This window comes from Bufo bufo, chromosome 9 (genome assembly GCF_905171765.1).
Source record: "Bufo bufo chromosome 9, aBufBuf1.1, whole genome shotgun sequence".
Taxonomy (NCBI): domain Eukaryota; kingdom Metazoa; phylum Chordata; class Amphibia; order Anura; family Bufonidae; genus Bufo; species Bufo bufo.
This window is the reverse complement of record NC_053397.1, coordinates 133301029-133321832: the sequence shown is the minus strand read 5'-3', so window position 1 is coordinate 133321832 and position 20804 is coordinate 133301029. Positions and strand designations below refer to the sequence as shown.

General features: G+C 47.0%; 1 protein-coding gene across 3 annotated transcripts in view; it reads left to right on the top strand.

Annotated features, from left to right (window-relative positions):
- Nucleotides 1–20804, top strand: part of MYH9 (myosin heavy chain 9) — a 428796-nt gene that overhangs the window by 131790 nt on the left and 276202 nt on the right. For all 3 annotated transcript variants that reach the window (XM_040407416.1, XM_040407417.1, XM_040407418.1), the window contains 2 exons: nt 3770–3913; nt 11355–11450. In XM_040407416.1, coding sequence (XP_040263350.1) covers nt 3770–3913; nt 11355–11450 — 240 coding nt within the window. The remainder of the gene's footprint in view (nt 1–3769; nt 3914–11354; nt 11451–20804) is intronic.

Here is a 20804-nt window from a genome sequence, read left to right as displayed (position 1 = left end):
TCTTTTATTTTCCTGTGTAAAAACTGAACAGAAGTATTCATTGAGGCACTCAGCTAGTTCTTTATCTTCTTCCATATACCTTCCTTCTATATTTAAACAAAAACCTTAAAATCCTGCAGTTTTCACACTGGCCAATATGCATAATAGGTGCCACTTGTTCTATACAGATCACTTTACTGTAGTTACCTGCTTATGTCTTTCTAATCCTGCTTGTATTGATATCACCTCTGTGTATAGATAAGAGAGGATTCACAATAGGTGATTGTGAAGGCTTATCCATTCTTTCCTTGAACAATGGCCTCTGCACAGGTCACAGAGCATGCCCAGAAAATTCTCCTATAGGAGTATAGGGTCCCCTCCTGACCACTGTGTCTATGGCCCATGTGGCTGCCATAAAGCAATTTTCTAAGATGACAGCCCCCAAAATCTACAGTCAGAAAAAAAAAAAATGATTAGGAAAAAATGCTACTATCTGGTTTTATCTGGCAGATAACATTTTTTTTTATGACATGTTTACTTTAACCACCTCAGCCCCCCTAGCTGAAACACCCTTAATGACCAGGCCACTTTTTACACTTCTGACCTACACTACTTTCACGGTTTATTGCTCGGTCATGCAACTTACCACCCAAATGAATTTTACCTCCTTTTTCTTCTCACTAATAGAGCTTTCATTTGGTGGTATTTCATTGCTGCTGACATTTTTACTTTTTTTTGTTATTAATCGAAATGTAACGATTTTTTATGCAAAAAAGAAATTTTTCACTTTCAGTTGTAAAATTTTGCAAAAAAACTACATCCATATATAAATTTTTCTCTAAATTTATTGTTCTACATGTCTTTAATAAAAAAAAGCGTTTACAAACTATGGTACAAAAATGTGAATTTCCGCTTTTTGAAGCAGCTCTGACTTTCTGAGCACCTGTCATGTTTCCTGAGGTTCTACAATGCCCAGACAGTACAAACACCCCACAAATGACCCCATTTCGGAAAGTAGACACCCTAAGGTATTCGCTGATGGGCATAGTGACTTCATAGAACTTTTTATTTTTTGTCACAAGTTAGTGGAAAATGGTTTTTTTTTTTTCATTTTTTTTTTCTTTACAAAGTCTCATATTCCACTAACTTGTGACAAAAAATAAAAACTATGAACTCACTATGCCCATCAGCGAATACCTTGGGGTGTCTTCTTTCCAAAATGGGGTCACTTGTGGGGTAGTTATACTGCCCTGGCATTCTAGGGGCCCAAATGTGTGGTAAGTAGTTTGAAATCCAAAATCTGTAAAAATGGCCAGTGAAATCCGAAAGGTGCTCTTTGGAATGTGGGCCCCTTTGCCCACCTAGGCTGCAAAAAAGTGTCACATGTGGTATCTCCGTACTCAGGAGAAGTTGGGCAATGTGTTTTGGGGTGTCATTTTACATATACCCATGCTGGGTGAGAAATATCTCATGCCAACTTTGTATAAAAAAAATGGGAAAAGTTGTCTTTTGCCAAGATATTTCTCTCACCCAGCCATGGGTATATGTAAAATGACACCCCAAAACACATTCCCCACCTTCTCCTGAGTACGGGGATACCAGATGTGTGACACTTTTTTGCAGCCTAGGTGGGCAAAGGGGCCCACATTCCAAAGAGCACCTTTCGGATTTCACAGGTCATTTACCTACTTACCACACATTTGGGCCCCTAGAATGCCAGGGCAGTATAACTACCCCACAAGTGACCCCATTTTGGAAAGAAGACACCCCAAGGTATTCCGTGAGGGGCATGCCGAGGTCCTAGAATTTTTTTATTTTTTTGTCACAAGTTACCGGAAAATGAGACTTTGTAAGGAAAAAAAATAAAATAAAAAAATCATCATTTTCCGCTAACTTGTGACAAAAAATATAAAATTCTAGGAACTCGCCATGCCCCTCACGGAAGGTATTCAATGAGGGGCATGGCGAGTTCATAGAAATTATTTTTTTTTTTGGCACAAGTTAGCGGAAATTGATATATAATTTTTTTTCTCAGTCTCCCTTTCCGCTAACTTGGGACAAAAATTGCAATCTTTCATGGACTCAATATGCCCCTCACGGAATACCTTGGTGTCTTCTTTCCGAAATGGGGTCACATGTGGGGTATTTATACTGCCCTGGCATTCTAGGGGCCCTAAAGCGTGAGAAGAAGTCTGGAATATAAATGTCTAAAAATTTTTACGCATTTCAATTCCGTGAGGGGTATGGTGAGTTCATGTGAGATTTTATTTTTTGACACAAGTTAGTGGAATATGAGACTTTGTAAGAATTTTTTTTTATAATTTCCGCTAACTTGGGCCAAAAAAATGTCTGAATGGAGCCTTACAGGGGGGTGATCAATGACAGGGGGGGGGGGGGTGATCAATGACAGGGGGGGGTGATCAGGGAGTCTATATACCCCCCTGTCATTGATCACCCCCCTATAAGGCTCTATTCAGATGTCCGTATGTGTTTTGCGGATCCGATCCATGTATCAGTGGATCCATAAAAATCATACGGACATCTGAATGCAGCCTGACAGGGGGGTGATCAATGACAGGGGGGTGATCAATGACAGGGGGGTGATCAATGACAGGGGGGTGATCAATGGTTCATAAGGGGTTAATAAGTGACAGGGGGGGTGTAGTGTAGTGGTGTTTGGTGCTACTTTACTGAGCTACCCGTGTCCTCTGGTCGATCCAAACAAAAGGGACCACCAGAGGACCAGGTAGCAGGTATATTAGACGCTGTTATCAAAACAGCGTCTAATATACCTGTTAGGGGTTAAAAAAAAATCGCATCTCCAGCCTGCCAGCGAACGATCGCCGCTGGCAGGCTGGAGATCCACTCGCTTACCTTCCGATCCTGTGAACGCGCGCCTGTGTGCGCGAGTTCACAGGAAATCTCGCGTCTCGCGAGATGACTCGTAGATGCGTGACTCTGCGTAGGGCTGCCGCCTCCGGAACGCGATCCTGCGTTAGGCAGTCCGGAGGCGGTTAAGGTGGGAATACCTCCTTTTTTTTTTTTTTTTTATGTAATGTATGCAGTAAGCTCCTAAGGCCCATTGGTGGTGGCTACAGGCAGCCAGAATATTATGTTTTGAATTTAGGTCTATGCTCTGTTATATAGCTAAGAAATTAAACTTTGACCATATTAAAGATATGAATAATCAGCACAGCATTTTGACGCAACACCCATTTAATCCCCTGCCAGTGCTGCTGCAGTCTTCCCTGCTAGACTTACTTGGGTGCAGTATAACATTACTGTAAGGGCTCAATCCGGCGACCATACCCGTTTTGCGATCTGCAAATTGCGGATCTGCAAAACACTGATACTGGCCACGTGAGTTCTGCATTTTTGTGGATTGCGGTGTCCTGTGTAGAAATGCCTATTCTTCGCAATTAGTCAAAAATATGACCTGTTCTGTCTTTTTTGCGGGGGCAAAGGACGGAAGTACAGATGTGGATGGAACACTGTATTGAAACTAATAGGTCCACATTTTGCGGAACAGATGCGGACAAATATATGGTCATGTGAATGGGCCCTAAATCCCATGTCTCATGCCATATGCTGCTGTGTCCAGTGATTGGCTGCAACAGTGGGGGGTATGACTGCATGTTATTGCTGCAGCCAAGTAAACAAAGCCCAGCACTGGAAGCGATTGGTGGATTAAATATAAAATTTAGTGCAATTATTTATCAATGGGGAAAACCCCTATAAGGTTTAAAATGTGGGATTTACAAAGTAGTCTGGTTCAACTTATGTCTTTCAGCTGATCTTCTGTTAGAGGCCTACAATAAGTACCGTTTCCTTTCCAATGGACATGTTACCATTCCAGGTCAGCAGGATAAAGATTTGTTTCAAGAAACTTTGGAGGCAATGAAAATAATGAGCATTCCTGATGAAGAACAAATTGGTATGTGTTGAAATCTAGTTTTACAGTAGCTTTTTAGTGGATCTGTCACAACAGGTTTTAGAAAGTAATAGTATTCCACATTAAAAAATTCTGGCGCATCTAACTTTGATTCTCATTCTTGTTAACCACGTAATCCACAATGATGTACCTTATGTAAGTCATGGACTGCAGTGCATTAAGTCACTGAGATGTACAGATTCATTCATGGCTGCAAACTGTCGCCATGTCTATACACATGGTGACGGTGCTGAGATCTCGGCTGTTACATACAGCCAGGGTTCTCGGCTAACTGGCCCAGGACCAATGAGGATGATCCCTCAGATTGGTTAGTCTATACAGACTAGCCAATTACAGGATTTTAACGCTAGCTAGTTAGATGTCCAGATTTCCCCTGCTGCAGCCTCCAATGTTCCCCCAGTTTCGGTATGGCCAGTGGCCTGGGCAACTCGTGTTAGCTTTATTAGACAGCTGACGCTCTGCTGCAACAGTTGACCTCAGTGCCAGCACAGATGTTGGCCATTTAACCCCATCCATGCCGTGGACTGTAGAATGCTGTATGGAAGGGGTCAATGGTGGAAGTTCCCTCCCTCTTCCATCATGCCGCTGCGCTACCATGGCTGTGTTCCAATGGGTGAGGGTCAGAGCTCCCTCTATTAAAAAAAAGAATTCAGCACTCTAGCGGAACAGTTAAAAATAATTTATTGAAAAATCCATTAAAAACAAAACAGAGCCCTAGTCATGTAGCATTCAAAATTAAAAAAATAAATGGAAATTTCAATAAATGTTTTTTCTAGATCTGCACATTTATAATTGGATAAAAATGGAAAAATACACTACACATGACTGGTAGTGCCGCATCCCAAACATGGTCTATAAAAGGATTACGTTCCTTTCCCTCACTGTGAACGCCATAAAAAAGAAACTGACGTTATTGCAATTTTGCAAAAAAAGGTATTAAAAAGTAATCAGTCATGCACACCTAAATGGTACCAATAAAAACTGCACCCCCTCCCACAAAAAACAAGCCCTCAGACAGCAAGGTTGGCAGAAAAATACAATTATTTTAGGTTAGCATGTGGAGATGCAAAATATAATAAAAGATTTAGGCTGAAAAATTAGTAAAACGGGAAAAAACGATATAAATTTGATATCGCCATAACCATATCGACCCACAGCATAGTTATATAATTATAGAAATACCCATAACAAATATAAATTAAAAGCAGACAGCATTGCAGTCTTTGCTCACCTCTCTTCCTAAAAAAAAGTATAGTGATTAAGTCATGTACCATAAAATGGGACAAAAAAAAGTCCTCACACAGCTCAGTCAACAGTTATGGCCCCTAAAACCATTTGGGCAAATTCCATGTTAGAAAATCAGTATGTTCCTTCCCTTCTGAGCCAAAACCAGCAGTTTCTCTATTCTATGAAACCAGTCACCATACCCCTTAATGAATGCCATAAAGGGGGGGGGGGGGGTGTAGCTTCCAAATAAGGACTTCAGGGCATCCCAAAAAAAAGCCATATGGCATTTTTTTTCAGCTACTGAGCCCTGTGGTGTGTCCATACAGCAGTTCGTGGCCACATATGGGGTGCTGCTGTATTCAGGAGAAAATTTATATAGTGGGGTGCATTTTCTCCTGTTACTCCTTGTTAAAATAAAAAATTTCTTGTAAAATGTGTAATTTTTCATTTTCACAGCCAAGTGTTTGTTTAAAAAAATAAAGTGCTTCCCTAAGCCGTATGGTGCACCTTGCCTCCTGAGACCTGCAGTGTGACCACACAGCAGTTTACAACCATATATGGGGTGTTTCTGTAAACTGCAGGATTGGGGTAAGTTTCACTAATTTAACTACCAGCAATGGCTGTCAACAACGTAAAAACAAGATTTTTTTTTTGAAACTCTCCTGTAAAATCTTTCTCGCTTAGTTCATTGGGGGACACAGGACTGTGGGTATAGCTGCTTGCAGGAGGCAACACTAGGTGATAACTCCTGCTCTGCCGGCTATACCACCTCCATCCTGGAGAGAGGATATCAGTTTGTGCCCAAGCAATAGGAGTAGGATAAAAAAAAATACAGTAAACAACCAATAACTGACCAACGCCAGTCGGATCGAACCAGAACTGAGGGTCATACTGGCTCCACAACCGCCATCATTCACGGCAAACAGAAATTACTGGGTTGGAGCTGTGTCCCCCAATGAACTAAGCGAGAGAGATTTTATAGGTGAGTTTCACAAAAATCTCGTTTTCTCGCTAGTATCATTGGGGGACACAGGACCGTGGGACGTCCTAAAGCAGTACACGCCAATAGAGAAAAACTCCCTCGAGGATTCTAACCCACTGCCGCCTGCAAGACTTTGCTGCCTGGAGCAGTATCCGCCGATGCCTAGGAAGGCACCCGGTAAAACTTTGTGAACGTGTGCCCGGAAGACCAAGATACTGCCTTCCACAACTGGAAAGCTACTGTATGGAGGAGATGGACCCAAGAAATGCTGACCGCTGGTCAGGTGGGCAAAGGCTGGGCGGTGTCTTACCCCAGGAGCGGAATACCCGAGCAACTGTTGAACAGATATACCTGGAGAACATCCTTTTGTAGGCAGTCAGCTTTGACAAGGACCTCCAGGAAAAAATTGGTAAAAGTCCGTACGGCGGTAAGCGCCAGTCATGGACAAGCAAACCTCAAAGGCCAAATCACATGGCTGATGGAGACCTCGGTCTGTATAATGCGAGGGAGAAAGAGAAATCCATGTTTGTGATGACGTGGAAGGGCGACAACCTTCTGCAAAGAAAGAGGATATGGGGCGGAGCACTGCCTTATGTTCATGATAAAAGAAAAAAAGTTTGTACAAGAAGGCGTATCAACACCGAAAAAAACACCACCAAACAGCTGGCTCCTGGCCGCAACTGGAAGTAGAACTAAAAATACAGGTCCGCAGGATCCTCCTCTGGCCAAGAGAACGCCCCTAGGGAGCGGAGTATTGGTAGACCAATGCCCTTATAGCCGTAGAGGCTTGTGGTGAGATCTCTAGTGAGAGAAGCTGCCTGAGAAACCACAGAGATAAAAACGCCTGAGCCAGGCATGCCCCACTGCAGGCCAAAGAATCAATACCTCGAGAGAAAGGTTAAGTAAAGCTGATGTGAGCATCACTGGTGATGGGAAGCCCCGTCCGTGACCATATATTGACAATGTGGCAACCCTGCCTGGAAGGGTAGATGAGTGGAACAAATATGAGAGAAATATTCTTGCCGGGTGGAGTGCGATTACGACGTCCAACGCCTCCACCGTACCCGAGGGACCCTGGGCACGTGGAAAAAATAGAGATGGGCTTCCAGAGTCGTACAACCCATGGCTACTGGTCAGCTAGACAGAAGGTGATCAGTTATCCAGCTCGAGGAGGGACAGGGCAGGAAAAGTGTTCCGTTCCAGGGACGAAACCCCTACCAGCGGTGGCAAGTCGTGACAGACACTCGCTCTCAGTCCACCCCTGGAATGAGCAGTGAAAGAATGACCACCGTTGGCTTGAGGTAACGTAGACATTACTGATACCTGAAGAGAGGTAGCACCGATGGCATCACTAGTAGAACCCAAGTCCCGGTTATAACGGCAATCTAGTGGTTGACCAGTGCCGCAGGGACTAAGCTACCCAGTAGAACGCACTCTAAGGAAGGTGCTGATCAGCAATGGCAATTACGCCATCGCCACGCCAGAGTTGACGACAGAAGGACAACCGTTGTCAGAGCAACGGTCCCTTATCGGTAGTGTAAACCCGGAACGGTCCAGAGCTAAAGTCCATTCCCATCTGAGACTGGCGCTCTACAGAATCTAGTGGTAATGCAATACTCCGCCTGTAGATGAGGCCATACAAGGGAAGCCACAAGAATAATTCTCACGCCATACTCCAGCTGAGTAGGCCACACCGTAGAGGCCACTGATTCAACCAGTGCCGGAAGAAAAGAGGGATACAATATGGGAGTATCCAGTGGCAGTATCCATATGCCACTAGATGGAGAGTACCAGGCACCAGCGGGTACAGACTGTCACCACGGACCACCTGTGAAGGAAGCCAAGGTATCTAGTGTCGTGGCGTAGTTTCATTATAGCCTGCAAAGATGCTTAGTGATTCCCCCGTTAATGGATCATTTGTAGAGGGTAATGTCACAGGAAGTATGTGATGGCAAATGAGTGATGGAATAGCAACCAATGGTAGTGCAATCCCCCGGTTAAGGAAGGGGGTAACTCCTACGGTAAGCTCTGCACTCTGGCAGTGCAATCACTCCACCTATGATAGGGAGTAACAGATCCAGCAAGTACTGTAACCTGAGGTAGTGCAAATACATCACCTATCGAAAGGGGTAACGCACCCAGCAGGAACTTGCATATGACGAGTTCTGTACCCGGTGGGAAGTGCAATTATTCCACTCCAGTTAGGGGGCAATGCATACGTAAACACTGCAACGGCAGTGAGAATGCCACCTATACAAGAGGTTATTGCATACTGACAGTACTGCCCAGTGGAACTGCAATTCCGCCACCTACGGAACAGGGGACACCTATGGCTGGCATTGAGACCAGTGCTAGTGCGGTCAGTCCACCTAAGGACGAGGTGGTAATACGTTAGGCAAGTACTGTATCCAGTAGAAGTGCAACTACTGCCTAAGGAAGTGGGTAATGCATACACCAGTACCGCCGGCTAGCATGGACATGATCTTGTCATAGTCCGAATAACTGCTCCCCCCTTAGAATTAACCCCTCCAGTGAGGGAGGGTCTGAGCGTGATCCTGGGATTAAGAGTGGGGGTGCGGAGGTGAGCCAGTAGGAATTATGTCCTGCTTCAGCTCGCTTGTGTGCAGTTCCACCTTCTCAGCCTCTAGCCCATGGCTGTTGCAGGCTGTGCCGGTGTTGTTATAACAACCAAACTACCCCGGAGGCGGAATGGAACTAAAGGTCCGCTTACCGGATTGCGCAGACTGTGCTCTATTAACCAAACGACCCAGGAGGGTGGATTGGGAAGTTTCAGTTGTCCTCCACTGGCTTTGCGCAGGTGGAGCATTATCAACCAAACTTCCCGGAGGGCGGATTGGGAATCCTTCAGATGTCCTCTACTGGATTTTCGCAGTTGGAGTATTATCAACGGCCTCAGAGCGGATCGGGAAACGTTCAGAGGTACTCCACTGGATTTTCGCAGGTGGAGCATTAGCAACTAAACTGCCTTGGAGGGCGATTGGGAAACTATGAGAAATACTCCACTGTCCGCGCTGCTAGGGTACAGGCCCAGTTGGTAGACACAGCCAGGGTGATCCTGTGGTGATGTGGGCCGAGGAGGGCAGAATCTGCATGGCACACATTTTTTTTGTTTTTGGTGATGACCTAGCCTCTGGAGAAGAGGCAGGAAGGGCTGAATACTGCAATATTAAGGCACATTGTGCCTGCAGATTGAAACCTAGGGTAAACTGGTGCCTGCCTCAAACAGGTGGCTGGGCAGGAAGGGTTAAACTGGACCGGGGCAGAGCTAGCGGACTCCCGGGGAGATTCGCGCCAGTAAGATGGAACCACCCTGCCCCATACCTGAGAGTGGAAGTTGACTGGGGTATCCGTTCTGCTGCTGCTCGCCTTCTGGGAAACTGAGGAACCCAGAACGGCACTTGCAGGCACCCGGGATGTATACCAGCTGAGGAGTGCTGTGCTTGGCCGACCAGGAGCCCGTCCGGTCGGTCGGAGAAAGGGGGCCCGGAATGGAGCGCAGAAGGCGCCCGTTTGTAGTGATGAATGTCCCCTGCCCTGATATGAGCCACGTTTAGATCGGAGGGGGTTGGGGAAAAGGAACCTAAAATGCCGCCGCCAGGTTTGGGAATAACCCCTTCATTGCCCGATTTTGTGAGGTGAGATGGGTGACGGGTGGAGGATTCGCTACCTCTAAAGAGAGGCCATGGTGTGAGGGGGACAGGGAGGGACAATAATACTCACCGGTCTTAATCTGTGGTCATCACACTTAGTCTTGTACCAGCAGGGCCACCCCATGACTGCTTGCACCAGGCATCAGGGGTCTGGGGAGGAGGTGGCCCTCTTGTGGGCAGGAAGCAGGGGAGCGAGGCTGCCCTGGTCCGCTTTGTTGTCTTGGGGGAGGCAGGGCGGTGGACCAAGCAACACCGGCCAGCCTCCCAGGGAGACAGGGACGCAAACGTTCCTGTGCCCCATCCAGGAAATTCTGTAAAAAATAACAAAATGAAAAAGATCAAAAAAGCCACCCTGCTAAGCAGGGAGGTCTGCCTCCTACGACACTAAGCTAAAAACTGATAACTCCAGCCTGGAGAGAGCATATCACTTTTCAGCCTAGTGTCGCCTCCTAGTGGCGGCAAGCAGCTATACCCACGGTCCTGTGTCCCCCAATGATACGAGCGAGAAAGCATTATTTTCATACCTTTTTGTTCATCTGTGTTTATTCCATGTTCAGGAAAAGCATTATGAAAAGTGGGGCCCCGAAGTGCCCAGCTGGCGGGCTTTCCTTTTCATAGCGCCCAAACCTGCAACCCTTCCTCGTGGTCTGCTATTCTCCTAACCTGCCAAGGCATCAAACTATGATGTCAGGGAAGAGGGTAGGAAGCTTTGGGAAGTTATGGGAGGAGCAGACAGTGGAGAAGGGAAGCAGGCTTGGGCACTAAACTTCTTTTTTGGACCTGGGGGGAAAAAAACAGATGACCTAGTTATGGTTATGCTTTTACAATGTTGATGGCCATTGCTAGTAGTTAGTGAAATTTTAGACAGGTTCACTTTTTAATCATAAGCTATTCTAAAACTGTTCCTTGGTTCAAAAGAGAATTCACCAGATTTTTCTGGATGTGTTTGTTGGATTAGAAGGTGCACCTGACTATAGGATAATGAGGAAAATAAGAAATACCAGTAAAAATTTAAAGTGAACTATAAATAAAACTCCCCTGGTAATCTAAGGAATTGTGGGGGTTAAATATTTAATTTTTGATCTTGTGTAGACTCTGCTAGAATATAACTGTTGCATACTAAACATGAATTGTGTAGAGGAAGGACTCTGCTATATTGAAATGAGTTGCACCCTGTGTTAAGATCCTTCTGCATTCTGGGTGGGTCAGATAGAGAAGTACCCGTCTGAGTGAAGGGCACTGTGTAGCTATAAATCGCTGCAAGGTCTATGCGTGTACATGACAGCTTTTTACACATCACATTCAGATTGTCCTCCTTCCCTGCACGGATCAGACAGCCTCTTAATAGTGGGAGCACTGGGAGAGAGAGGCTTGTATATGAACAGATGCATTCTTCTCTAAATGCTCAGGTAGAGTGATTTCTGATCAAGGAGTTAATTGGGGAGGGGGGCCTGGCCTCGGTGTGCATTATAAGACAACAGTACTTATAAGCAAGATCTTTGTGGAGTTTTTTTCTAATTCTTTCAAATATTTGTTTTCCTAGGATTGCTGAAAGTTGTTTCTGGTGTTTTACAGCTGGGCAACATTGTGTTTAAGAAGGAGCGAAACACAGATCAAGCTTCCATGCCTGATAACACTGGTATACTATGTGAATTGATAATTGTCAGAACTTTAAGGCTAGTTTTACACCAGCATTGGAGACATCCAGCAGGCTGTTCTGGCATAGAACAGCTGTCTGGATCAGGCATAGCTGGAAAGCACGTGTCCTCCACACCACATTGAATATAATGGGAGCTGGCGGAGATCTGGCTGCTCTGCAGCATATGTACTGGGATTCCGCTGTGAAAAAGTTGCTGCAAGCCACTGTTTTTGTCCAGCGGAATCCCAGCATATATGCAATATAGTCAAAGGGGTCTGGCAGACTGCACTACCAGTTTTGCTTAATCCAGAGAACTTGCTCATGCTGTTCTCTGCCAGATGTCTCCACGCCGGTGTGAGTAACCTAATCTGCTATGATAACTTCATTTGTGATCTGCATTTACTAGTCAATTTGCACTCTGCTGTTTCAGACACTCCAATTCATTTGTTTAACCCCTTCTATGCTGGGCCAGTTTTTACCCTCCTGCCCAGGCCATCTTTTGAAAATCGGACATGTCACTAAAACCCACTTTAAGGACCAGTTAAGTTATGAAGTCACTTTGTGGGGCTTACATAGTAGAAAATCAAAGTTCAGACAATCGCCAGTGGGTATAGGTGTAGTAGGGACAGTATATATGAAAAGTATATTTCACAGATTACCACCCTAATAAAACGTAGCCTTTATTCAATGTATAGTTAAAAGTAACCCACTATTAAGGACACACACAAAAAAATATAATAAACAAAACGATATCTTCTCCACGTAGATAGGAGAGGCTGTTTTGTAGGTACAGATGTGGGTAATAAGATAGGGGAACTGTCCCTGATATTAACCCCATACTTAAAGCCCTGCCGATAGGGGTGATCCAGTGTTCAGGAACCTCCTTTACGCCCTTGGATGGCCCTGAAAGTGGGGATATATTAGCGGCCAAACCTGGTACAGTGGCCTAAAGTGGGTCTAAATGGCTGACCTACCCTAGATACTGAAAATAACAAATCTGAAATACAGAAATAAAATTAATAATTAATACAAAGTAGTCGGATCCAATTAATCTTCACGCAATAAGATACCTACTTTCCATCATCAAAGATGGTACTGAATCAATAGGTACCTTAGTCCCAACACGTTTCTCCCAACAGTCTCTGGGCTCATCAGTGGACAAGTTACAATAGTATGGATGTAGTCGAAACAGTAGAAAACCGAGCAGATGGTTTAAACAAATCACTGCACCAGCAAGCTTTACTAGTTGGGTGCAGGGATTGATAAGCAATACAGCATTAATCAAAAAAATAACATGGTGCTGTGTATATCAAAGAAGCCATGTGCCCCCCCCCCCCCCCTCAAAAAACATAAATATATATGGACCCCCTCAGCATTGATGCAAAATATATTGCCGCACTTATGATCAAGCAAATAAGGATCCATAAATAGAGCCCAGTGGCCCACCCATGTATATTCAATATTGTGTACAGCCCCATAGCAAACAATGCATGTTATCATGTGGTTATGTGGTGTTTGCTGCCACTAAGGGCAGTACATCCAAAATACTTGCGTGTCCCCGTATTGTAGCCAGGCTCAGGTAGATACACCCAGGAGTAGTGATGGACGAACATCTGCCGTGGCGGTTTGCGAACGTGATCGCGATCAAATGTTCGCGAACCGCAAGTTCGCGGCGGGTCCCATTCATATTAATGGCAGGCGAACCTGAAAAACCTTCAGCTCATATTTGCAGCCAAGAAATAATTACTAGAAGTGCACAAATAGTCCCACAACATGGACAGTGACATACCAGATGTATTATTCGAATTTGCGATCTCCATTCATTTTTGTTTTCAATGTGAAATATTGGCAATATAATTTTCACGTACGCGCATGCGGAGATGCACTATACAGTACCCAAATGCACTATAAAGTATATTGGTATATAACACCCCGCTTCAATCAGTTTTTTTGGAGGGGGACTGGTATATCACACCAGTAGACATTATTTGTTCCAATAACGCTTGGCCCTCTATATACCTGCAGTATCGCAGCAGAACCTCCCACAACTGCCGCACAATACAAATGCACTATAATATACTTTCTAACATAGAAAGTAATTATAACCTTGTACAAGGAAGGCAATCCATTAGAATATACATGAAGATAAAACGTAACCTTTAATAATTTTACTATGAGGGTCCATTCACACGTCCGTAAGTGTTTTGCGGATCCGCAAAACACTGACACTGGCAATGTGCATTCTGCAATTTGTGGACTGCACATCGCCGGCACTATAATAGAAAATGCCTAATCTTGTCTGCAATTGCCGACAAATAGGACATGTTCTATTTTTTTGCGGAAACTGAAGCACAGATGCAGAAGTGCGGATCCGCGGATGCGGTCAGCACATTCCGGCCCCCATTAAAAATGAATGGGTATGCACCCATTCCTCTAAATTGCGGAACGGATGCGGACCCATTTTGCGGACGTGTGAATGGAAAAGATATCCCTCAAAATGAAAATAAATCTAATTATTTAAGTTAACAAAAAGCATAGATGTGGTAGGCAATAACAAGTGCTCGGCGGCACTAAATCAGGAGCTCTGCGGCACCAAATCAGAAACCATATGTCCTACCACAATCCGGGGGGTTCCAGTGCACATCGATGAATCCAGGAGGGAAAGCAAAAAAAATCTATCCCTGGGCTAGATGATGTGGTATTGGACAGGGTGGGCAAAGAACTGTCCCTGATATTGCCCTACAGGGGGGTGCTATTCTGGCCCTGATAGCCTAACCACAGACCACCCACCCTGATAAGAGCGACCCCGTCCGGAACCTTACCCTATATAAAAATGGCCCTAGTAAGCCCCTAGTTCCTAGGCCCCTGACTTCCAGGTGATCACTATATAGATCTATGTGGTTTTTGACTCATTATAAAAGTATATTATAAGTATATCGCACCCCTCTGTGTATCGCACATATCGATAGCACACCTATACTAGTGCTTAAAATGACTTGTGGCCCTATTAGCTAGCGTTTGGTGTCCCTAACAGCCTGTCCCTGCTCCACACAGCAACCTCTCCCTACACTGGCAAAACACTGAATGTAAAATGGTGGCCAGATCAGGTTTATTTATAAGGTAGGGGGTGTGTCCATGTGCTGAAATGTCTCAATTGGCTGTCCTGTACCACCTGATGGATGTGTCATGGGTCAAAGTTATTCACAATGTAAAAGAATATGGCGGGCGCAAATTTCTCCATATGTTCGGCGAATCGCGAACACACAAAGTTCGCCACGAAATGACCGCCGGGCGAACCGCAAGGCCATCTCTACCCAGGAGTTCCAAGATGGGGTCAGATAGCATGGTGTCTCAGATACACAATGCAGGTCCAGAGAGTGAGGTGACCACTATGCATTGATTAAAGGCTACGTTTTATTAGGGTGGTAATCTGTGAATTCTTACATAGTAGAAATCACCTATAAATTACCCCATTTTAGGAACTACATCCCTCAAATTATTAGGAAATTATTTTACAAACTTTAACAGCAATGCCGGTGGATACAGCAGGGGCCCGGCTATCTGCGGCTGTTGAGCATTGATTGTGCGGGCACTAGAGAGATGCCAGTCTGATCAGCATGACGTAATAGTACGTTAAAATGCGAGAAGTCACTTCCCACTATGATGTACTATTACGTCATATGTCGGAAAGGGGTTAAAAGGACAATGCATTATTGTTCTATTAACATTCTGAGCACCAGTACTTTACAACTGACTTGCTTCTGTAAACTTGTACTTTGTTGGGGTACTTTCACACTTGCGGCAGAGGATTCCGTCAGGCAGTTCCGTAGCCAGAACTGGCAATCCGGACACAAACTGATGCATTTGTCAGACTGATCCGGGTGCGGATCCTTCTCACAAATGCATTGCAATACCGGATCAGTCTTTCCGGTTCTCATCCGGAAAAAATAGATCCGGTATTTATATATATTTTTTAATTTTTAGGCCTTATTCACACGTCCGTTGTTTCTTTCCTGATCTGTTCCGTTTTTTGCTGAACAGATCTGGACCCATTCATTTTCAATGGGTCCTGAAAAAAAACGGACAGCTCAATGTCTGATTTTTTTTTTTTTTTTCAGGACCCATTGAAAATGAATGGGTCCAGATCTGTTCAGCAAAAAACGGAACAGATCAGGAAAGAAACAACAAACGTGTGAATGGAGAATGCATTAGGATAAAACTGATCTTTTTTTTTCCGGTATTGAGCCCCTGTGACGGAACTCAATAATGGAAAACAAAAACGCTAATGTAAAAGTACCCTTAGTTGTAAAATACTGTGCTGGTAGTTGGCATAATAAAATATCTCTGCCATGGCCAAGTCTGCCTAACTGAAGGAGGCTTTGAAGGGGTTCTCTGAGCTTTTAATATTGATAGGGGGTATTTTTATATTTTTTATTGTTTTGTTTTGCAGAACCAGGCAAAGTAGCCTGCTTTTGCTTTGATTGCTTTGCACTCATGGCATTCTCGCAGCTTCATAAGGCTCTAGTCGCCTGGAATGCTTTACCAACAGTCTAGAATGAGTGCCAAACGTTTTTTGGCTGTTTTTCGTCATGATTTCACAGTGGGAACCACACAGAAAAAGTTGATAGATTCTTTGTCTCAGATATACATGGCGGTTGTAATAAGGGGTAAACGAATCGCTGTTTGCATCCAAGAACCAAAGTATTTGTTCCCCAACTTTGTTTTAATGCTGTATGGAGCTAACTTTGGATTGCTGTTTATAAAATGGTTTTAAAGCTGTAGAATCAAAGGCCGAAGCTCTAAACCGAAGTCTCATACGAATTCTGCCTCGGGTCTCCGTATGGCATTAAAATGTTGGAACGAATCTACTTCAGATCTTGGATCCAAAGGGTGATTCGCTCGCCAAATATTGACTTATCAGACCAAAGATTTAAACACTTCTAATGTCAGTTTCTTGGCCCAAGCAATTCTCCTTGTTCCTCTTTGCAGCAATTCGACCATACATGCATGATTTCTCAGTCTCTGTATGTTTGATTAGATGTCTGGTACTTGATCTCTGCAAAGCATTTATGTAAGCTCTAATTTGTGGTATTAATTTCTGGAAGGGGTGGGGGGGGGGGGGGTGTTAAGGCTGGCAACTCTAATAAACTTATCCTCTGTAGCAGAGGTAACTCTTGGTCTTCCTTTCCTGGGGTGGTCCTCATGAGAGCCAGTTTCATCATAGTGTTTGGTTTTGATTACTGCATTTAAAGATGCCTTTCTCGCCCATTCCATCGGGGACACAGACCAATGGTATAGCTTAGGCCATTACTAGGAGGAGACACTATGCAAATAAGAAAAAACACCTCCTCCTCCATTGGCTATACCCCCATGCTCCAACAGGAGGACCTCAGTTTTAGCTTAGTGTCGGATAAGGAGGTGACGCTCCTGCAGGGTTGTCCCTTTAGTTTTTTTTCTTCTCCTGTTTGTTTTTTTCTAAACAGAGGACGCAGGGTCGCATGGTGCATCCCTGGTCTCTCAGTGGAGCGAGCGCCGGGGTCGAATGACAGTCCCCAGCTACCTCCCTTTCCCCCCAGAAGATCAGTGGAACCGGGCTCGACCTGCAGCTCCGGTGGCTTACCAGATTCGGGGTCACCTAGTCCTGCCCTCTATCCAGTGCACTGCCACTCCTTGTGCCAGATGACTGAAGAGGTGAACCCCTGCTGGTCTGGAACAGAGGGTGAAGACTGCAGGACTCAGATAAGTACATCGGCTCTCCTGCAAAACTTCCCCTCCCCTCCCGTACTCACACTGTGACACTGCTCTTTAGGGCTTACCTGTGGATCAGGGAGGGCCTGCTGGGTGAGAGGGAGGAGGGATTCCTTCTTGGGGCAGTGGCTATTCGCAGCTGCATCCTGGCGGCGGGCGCCATTTTTGGAGTCGGGGTCTGCCTTTCTTCATATTACCGCGTGCGTGATTTTTAATTTTTTTGCATGTGATTTTATTTTTTGCGCGATTTGTGACGCGACTGGGGGGGCGGAGCCTATCGCGTCAGCTCCGACGCTTCCGCTTTACCTCAGCGTTTATCCATGCTTGGCTGCTACTCCAGCTCCTCACAGGTCACGGTAGGACAAGTGTTCCGCAAGGCGGTAGGAGACCCTGACTCCGGGATTGGCGCTATCATGCCAAGACCTGGGGACCCCCAAAAATCTAAAGCGACACCTCAGGTCCCACTGGGATCCTGTAAGGTCTGCTGCTTGCCACCATCGGTTACAGGCTCCTGTGACTCTTTCCTTGCCTTGGGACAGGATCATCCACCTCCCCCTCCACCAAACCAGCCCAGTCCCTCCTACGCCCCTTCGGAGCCCGCCTGGGCCTCTGCCATAGCTAGGGCGGCCGCGGCCTTTGCCCAAGTCTCACGCGGCCATGGCATTTATGGAACGCATGGCAGTCACTGATCCACCGCCTGCGGTGCCTGTGGTTAGCACCGCTCCACCTCCCGGTGCCTTCCACAGAGAACACTCGACCGTTAAGAGGCAGGGTACGCAGCAGCATCCCTCCTCGGATGACACTTCTTCCCCCCCCTCGCCTGGAGGCGTGTTCAGCCTCTCCCCCTCGCAGGGACTACAGGTCTGAAGGGGAAAGGACCGGCTCGTACGAGGACACTGAGCCGGAACCCTCACCTAAGCTCTCCAGCATGGTGGCAGACTTGGTCACGGCGGTCCATGTCACCTTTGACATCCAGGGGGAACCTCCTTCTACTAGTAGCCAGGAATTCCCCCTTTTCCACTCCAGGAAACCAGAGGCAGTCACATTACCCATTCATGGCGAGTTCGCCAAGGTCCTTTCAAAGGCTTGGTAACGCCCTAATCACAGTTTTTCTGCCACAAGGCGCATGGATACTCTTTATCCTTTCCCGGCAGATAATGTGCAGCAGTGGTCTTCTCCTCCTAAGGTCGACCTGCCGGTGGCCAGATTGGCTAAGAATACGGCAATACCAGTCCTGGATGGGTCCTCCCTACAGGACTCTTTCCAAAGCCATCTTCACTCTGGCAGGCACAGGCCTGCGGCCCGTGTTCGCCTCAGACTGGGTAGCCAGGGCGCTGTCGGTGTGGTTGCAGCGCCATCAGGACCTTGCGGACCAGGATGCCTCTGCGGACATCCTGAACTTCGTCCTCCAGATGTCCCAGGCGACAACATTCCTCTGTGAGGCCTCATTGGACGTCAGCACTCTTTGCGCGGATTTCGGCCCTCTCGGTCACGCAGCGCAAGGAGGTCAGGTTGAAGGTCTGGGACGCTGATGCTTCCTCCAAGCGCTCCCTCACTAACCTCCCCTTTTGCGGGCTCCAGGCTCTTCGGTGCTAAGCTGGATGACATTATCTCTAACGCTACGGGGGGCAAGAGTACACACCTGCCCCAATCTAGATCCAAGCGCTCCTTCAGAGCTCGCCCCTCTGGCTCTAGAAACCAGTCCTTTCCGCGCTTCTCCTCCAGGTCTGTGACAGCCCCCTCCTCCGGCGGCTCTCAGGACTCCCGCAAGAAGCCTTCCTTTAAGCCTCAACCTTCCTGGTGCCCACGGGCACAATTCCAGGGGAGTTCTGCCTGCCCCGTGGTTCCCAAGCTGTCCTCCGCCTGAAGGGGCACCCCCACCGCTTGCGGTGGGGGGCCGTCTGCTCTCCTTTCAGCATGTCTGGAGAGCTCACGTTCAAGACGCCTGGGCCCTGGAAATTGTAACTTCCGGTTACAAGATAGAATTCGTTTCCAGACCTCGAACGTTTCTTTCCTTCTCTTGTCCCGGGGGATCTGGCCCGAGCCTCGGCCCTTTTACAAGCTGTTTCTTCCCTTCTGGTCTGGGGAGTATTCGTCCCAGTTCCTCTGGAGGAACAGGGGACAGGTTTCTACTCAAATCTTTGTTGTGCCAAAGAAGGAGGGATCAGTGTGTCCGGTCCTAGACCTGAAGCTATTGAACAAGTCCCTGCGGGAGCGGAGGTTCCGGATGGAATCACTCTGCTCGGTTATTGCTTCTTTTAACCGCTTGTAAAAGAAGTTCCAGGGGAGTTCCTCGTGTCGGTGGACATCCGGGACTCCTATCTGCATGTCCCCATCACAGAAGCTCACCACAGGTTCCTGCGCTTTGCCATTGGCGACCGCATTATCAGTTCGTCGCCCTTCCCTTTGGGCTGGCGACAGCCCCGCGGGTATTCACAAAGATCTTGGCGCCGCTCATGGCGCTTCTCCGTACCAGGGGCATATCTCTGCTGCCCTACCTGGACGACATTCTGATAAAGGCTCTCTCTCGTCCCCAGGACGAAGACAGCGTCAGGATCACTGTTCAGACTCTGCAACAGTCGGTTGGCTTATCAACTTCCCGAAGTCCTCTCTCCAACCTTCCCAGAGGGTGACCTTCCTGGGGATGATTATGGACAATACTGCAGCCTGGGTATTTCTCCCGGATTGCAAGTTATCGTGGATACGGGAGACTGTGTTTCGCCTTCTGCATTCCCTGTGTCTCTCCGTCTGGGAGTGTATGCAGGTTCTGGGGCTTATGGTGGCCTCCTTCGAGGCTGTTCCCTTTGCCCAGTTTCACACTCTCCCTCTGCAGCAGGCGATCCTGTCCTTCCGGGACAGGACATCGAGGGTCTGGACTCTCGGATCCGCCTTTTTCATTGGGTTCTCATGGATCTCCAGTGGTGGCTGTCCCCTCAGAATCTGTCTTTGGGAAAATCCTTCCTCCCAATCTCCTGGACAGTCGTCCCCACCGATGCCAGTCTCCTGGGTTGGGGCGGCGTTCTCCGGGCACGGGCGGTTCAGGGGGTGTGGTAAGAGGTGGAAGCCCACCTTCCGATCAACATACTGGAGCTCAAAGCAATTTTCCTTTCTCTGTCTCATTGGACCCTCCTCCTAGCGGGTCTCCCGGTAAGGATCCAGTCGGACAATGCCACAGCCATGGCCTACATCAATCATCAGGGCGGAACCCGCAGCCGGCCGGTGATGCAGGAGGTGAAGAGGATCCTCCAGTGAGCGGAGGCTCACGTTCCAATATTGTCTGTAATGTACATCCCAGGGGTCGAAAACTGGACAGCAGACTCTCAGCCGCAACAGGGTGGATCCGGGAGAATGGTCTCTGCATCCGGACGTATTCAAGGACGTCTGCCGCTGTTGGGGCCGCCCGGACGTGGACTTGATGGCGTCCAGGCTCAGCAACAAGGTTCCCACGTTCCTGGCCCGAGCTCGGGATCCGGAGGCAAACACGGGGTCGACGCTCTGGTGTCGCCGTGGCAGCACTTCTATCTCCTCTGTCTTCCCACCACTGCCTCTACTCCCAAAGGTTCTTCGCAGGGTCGCGGCAGAAGGAATCCCGACCATCCTTATCGC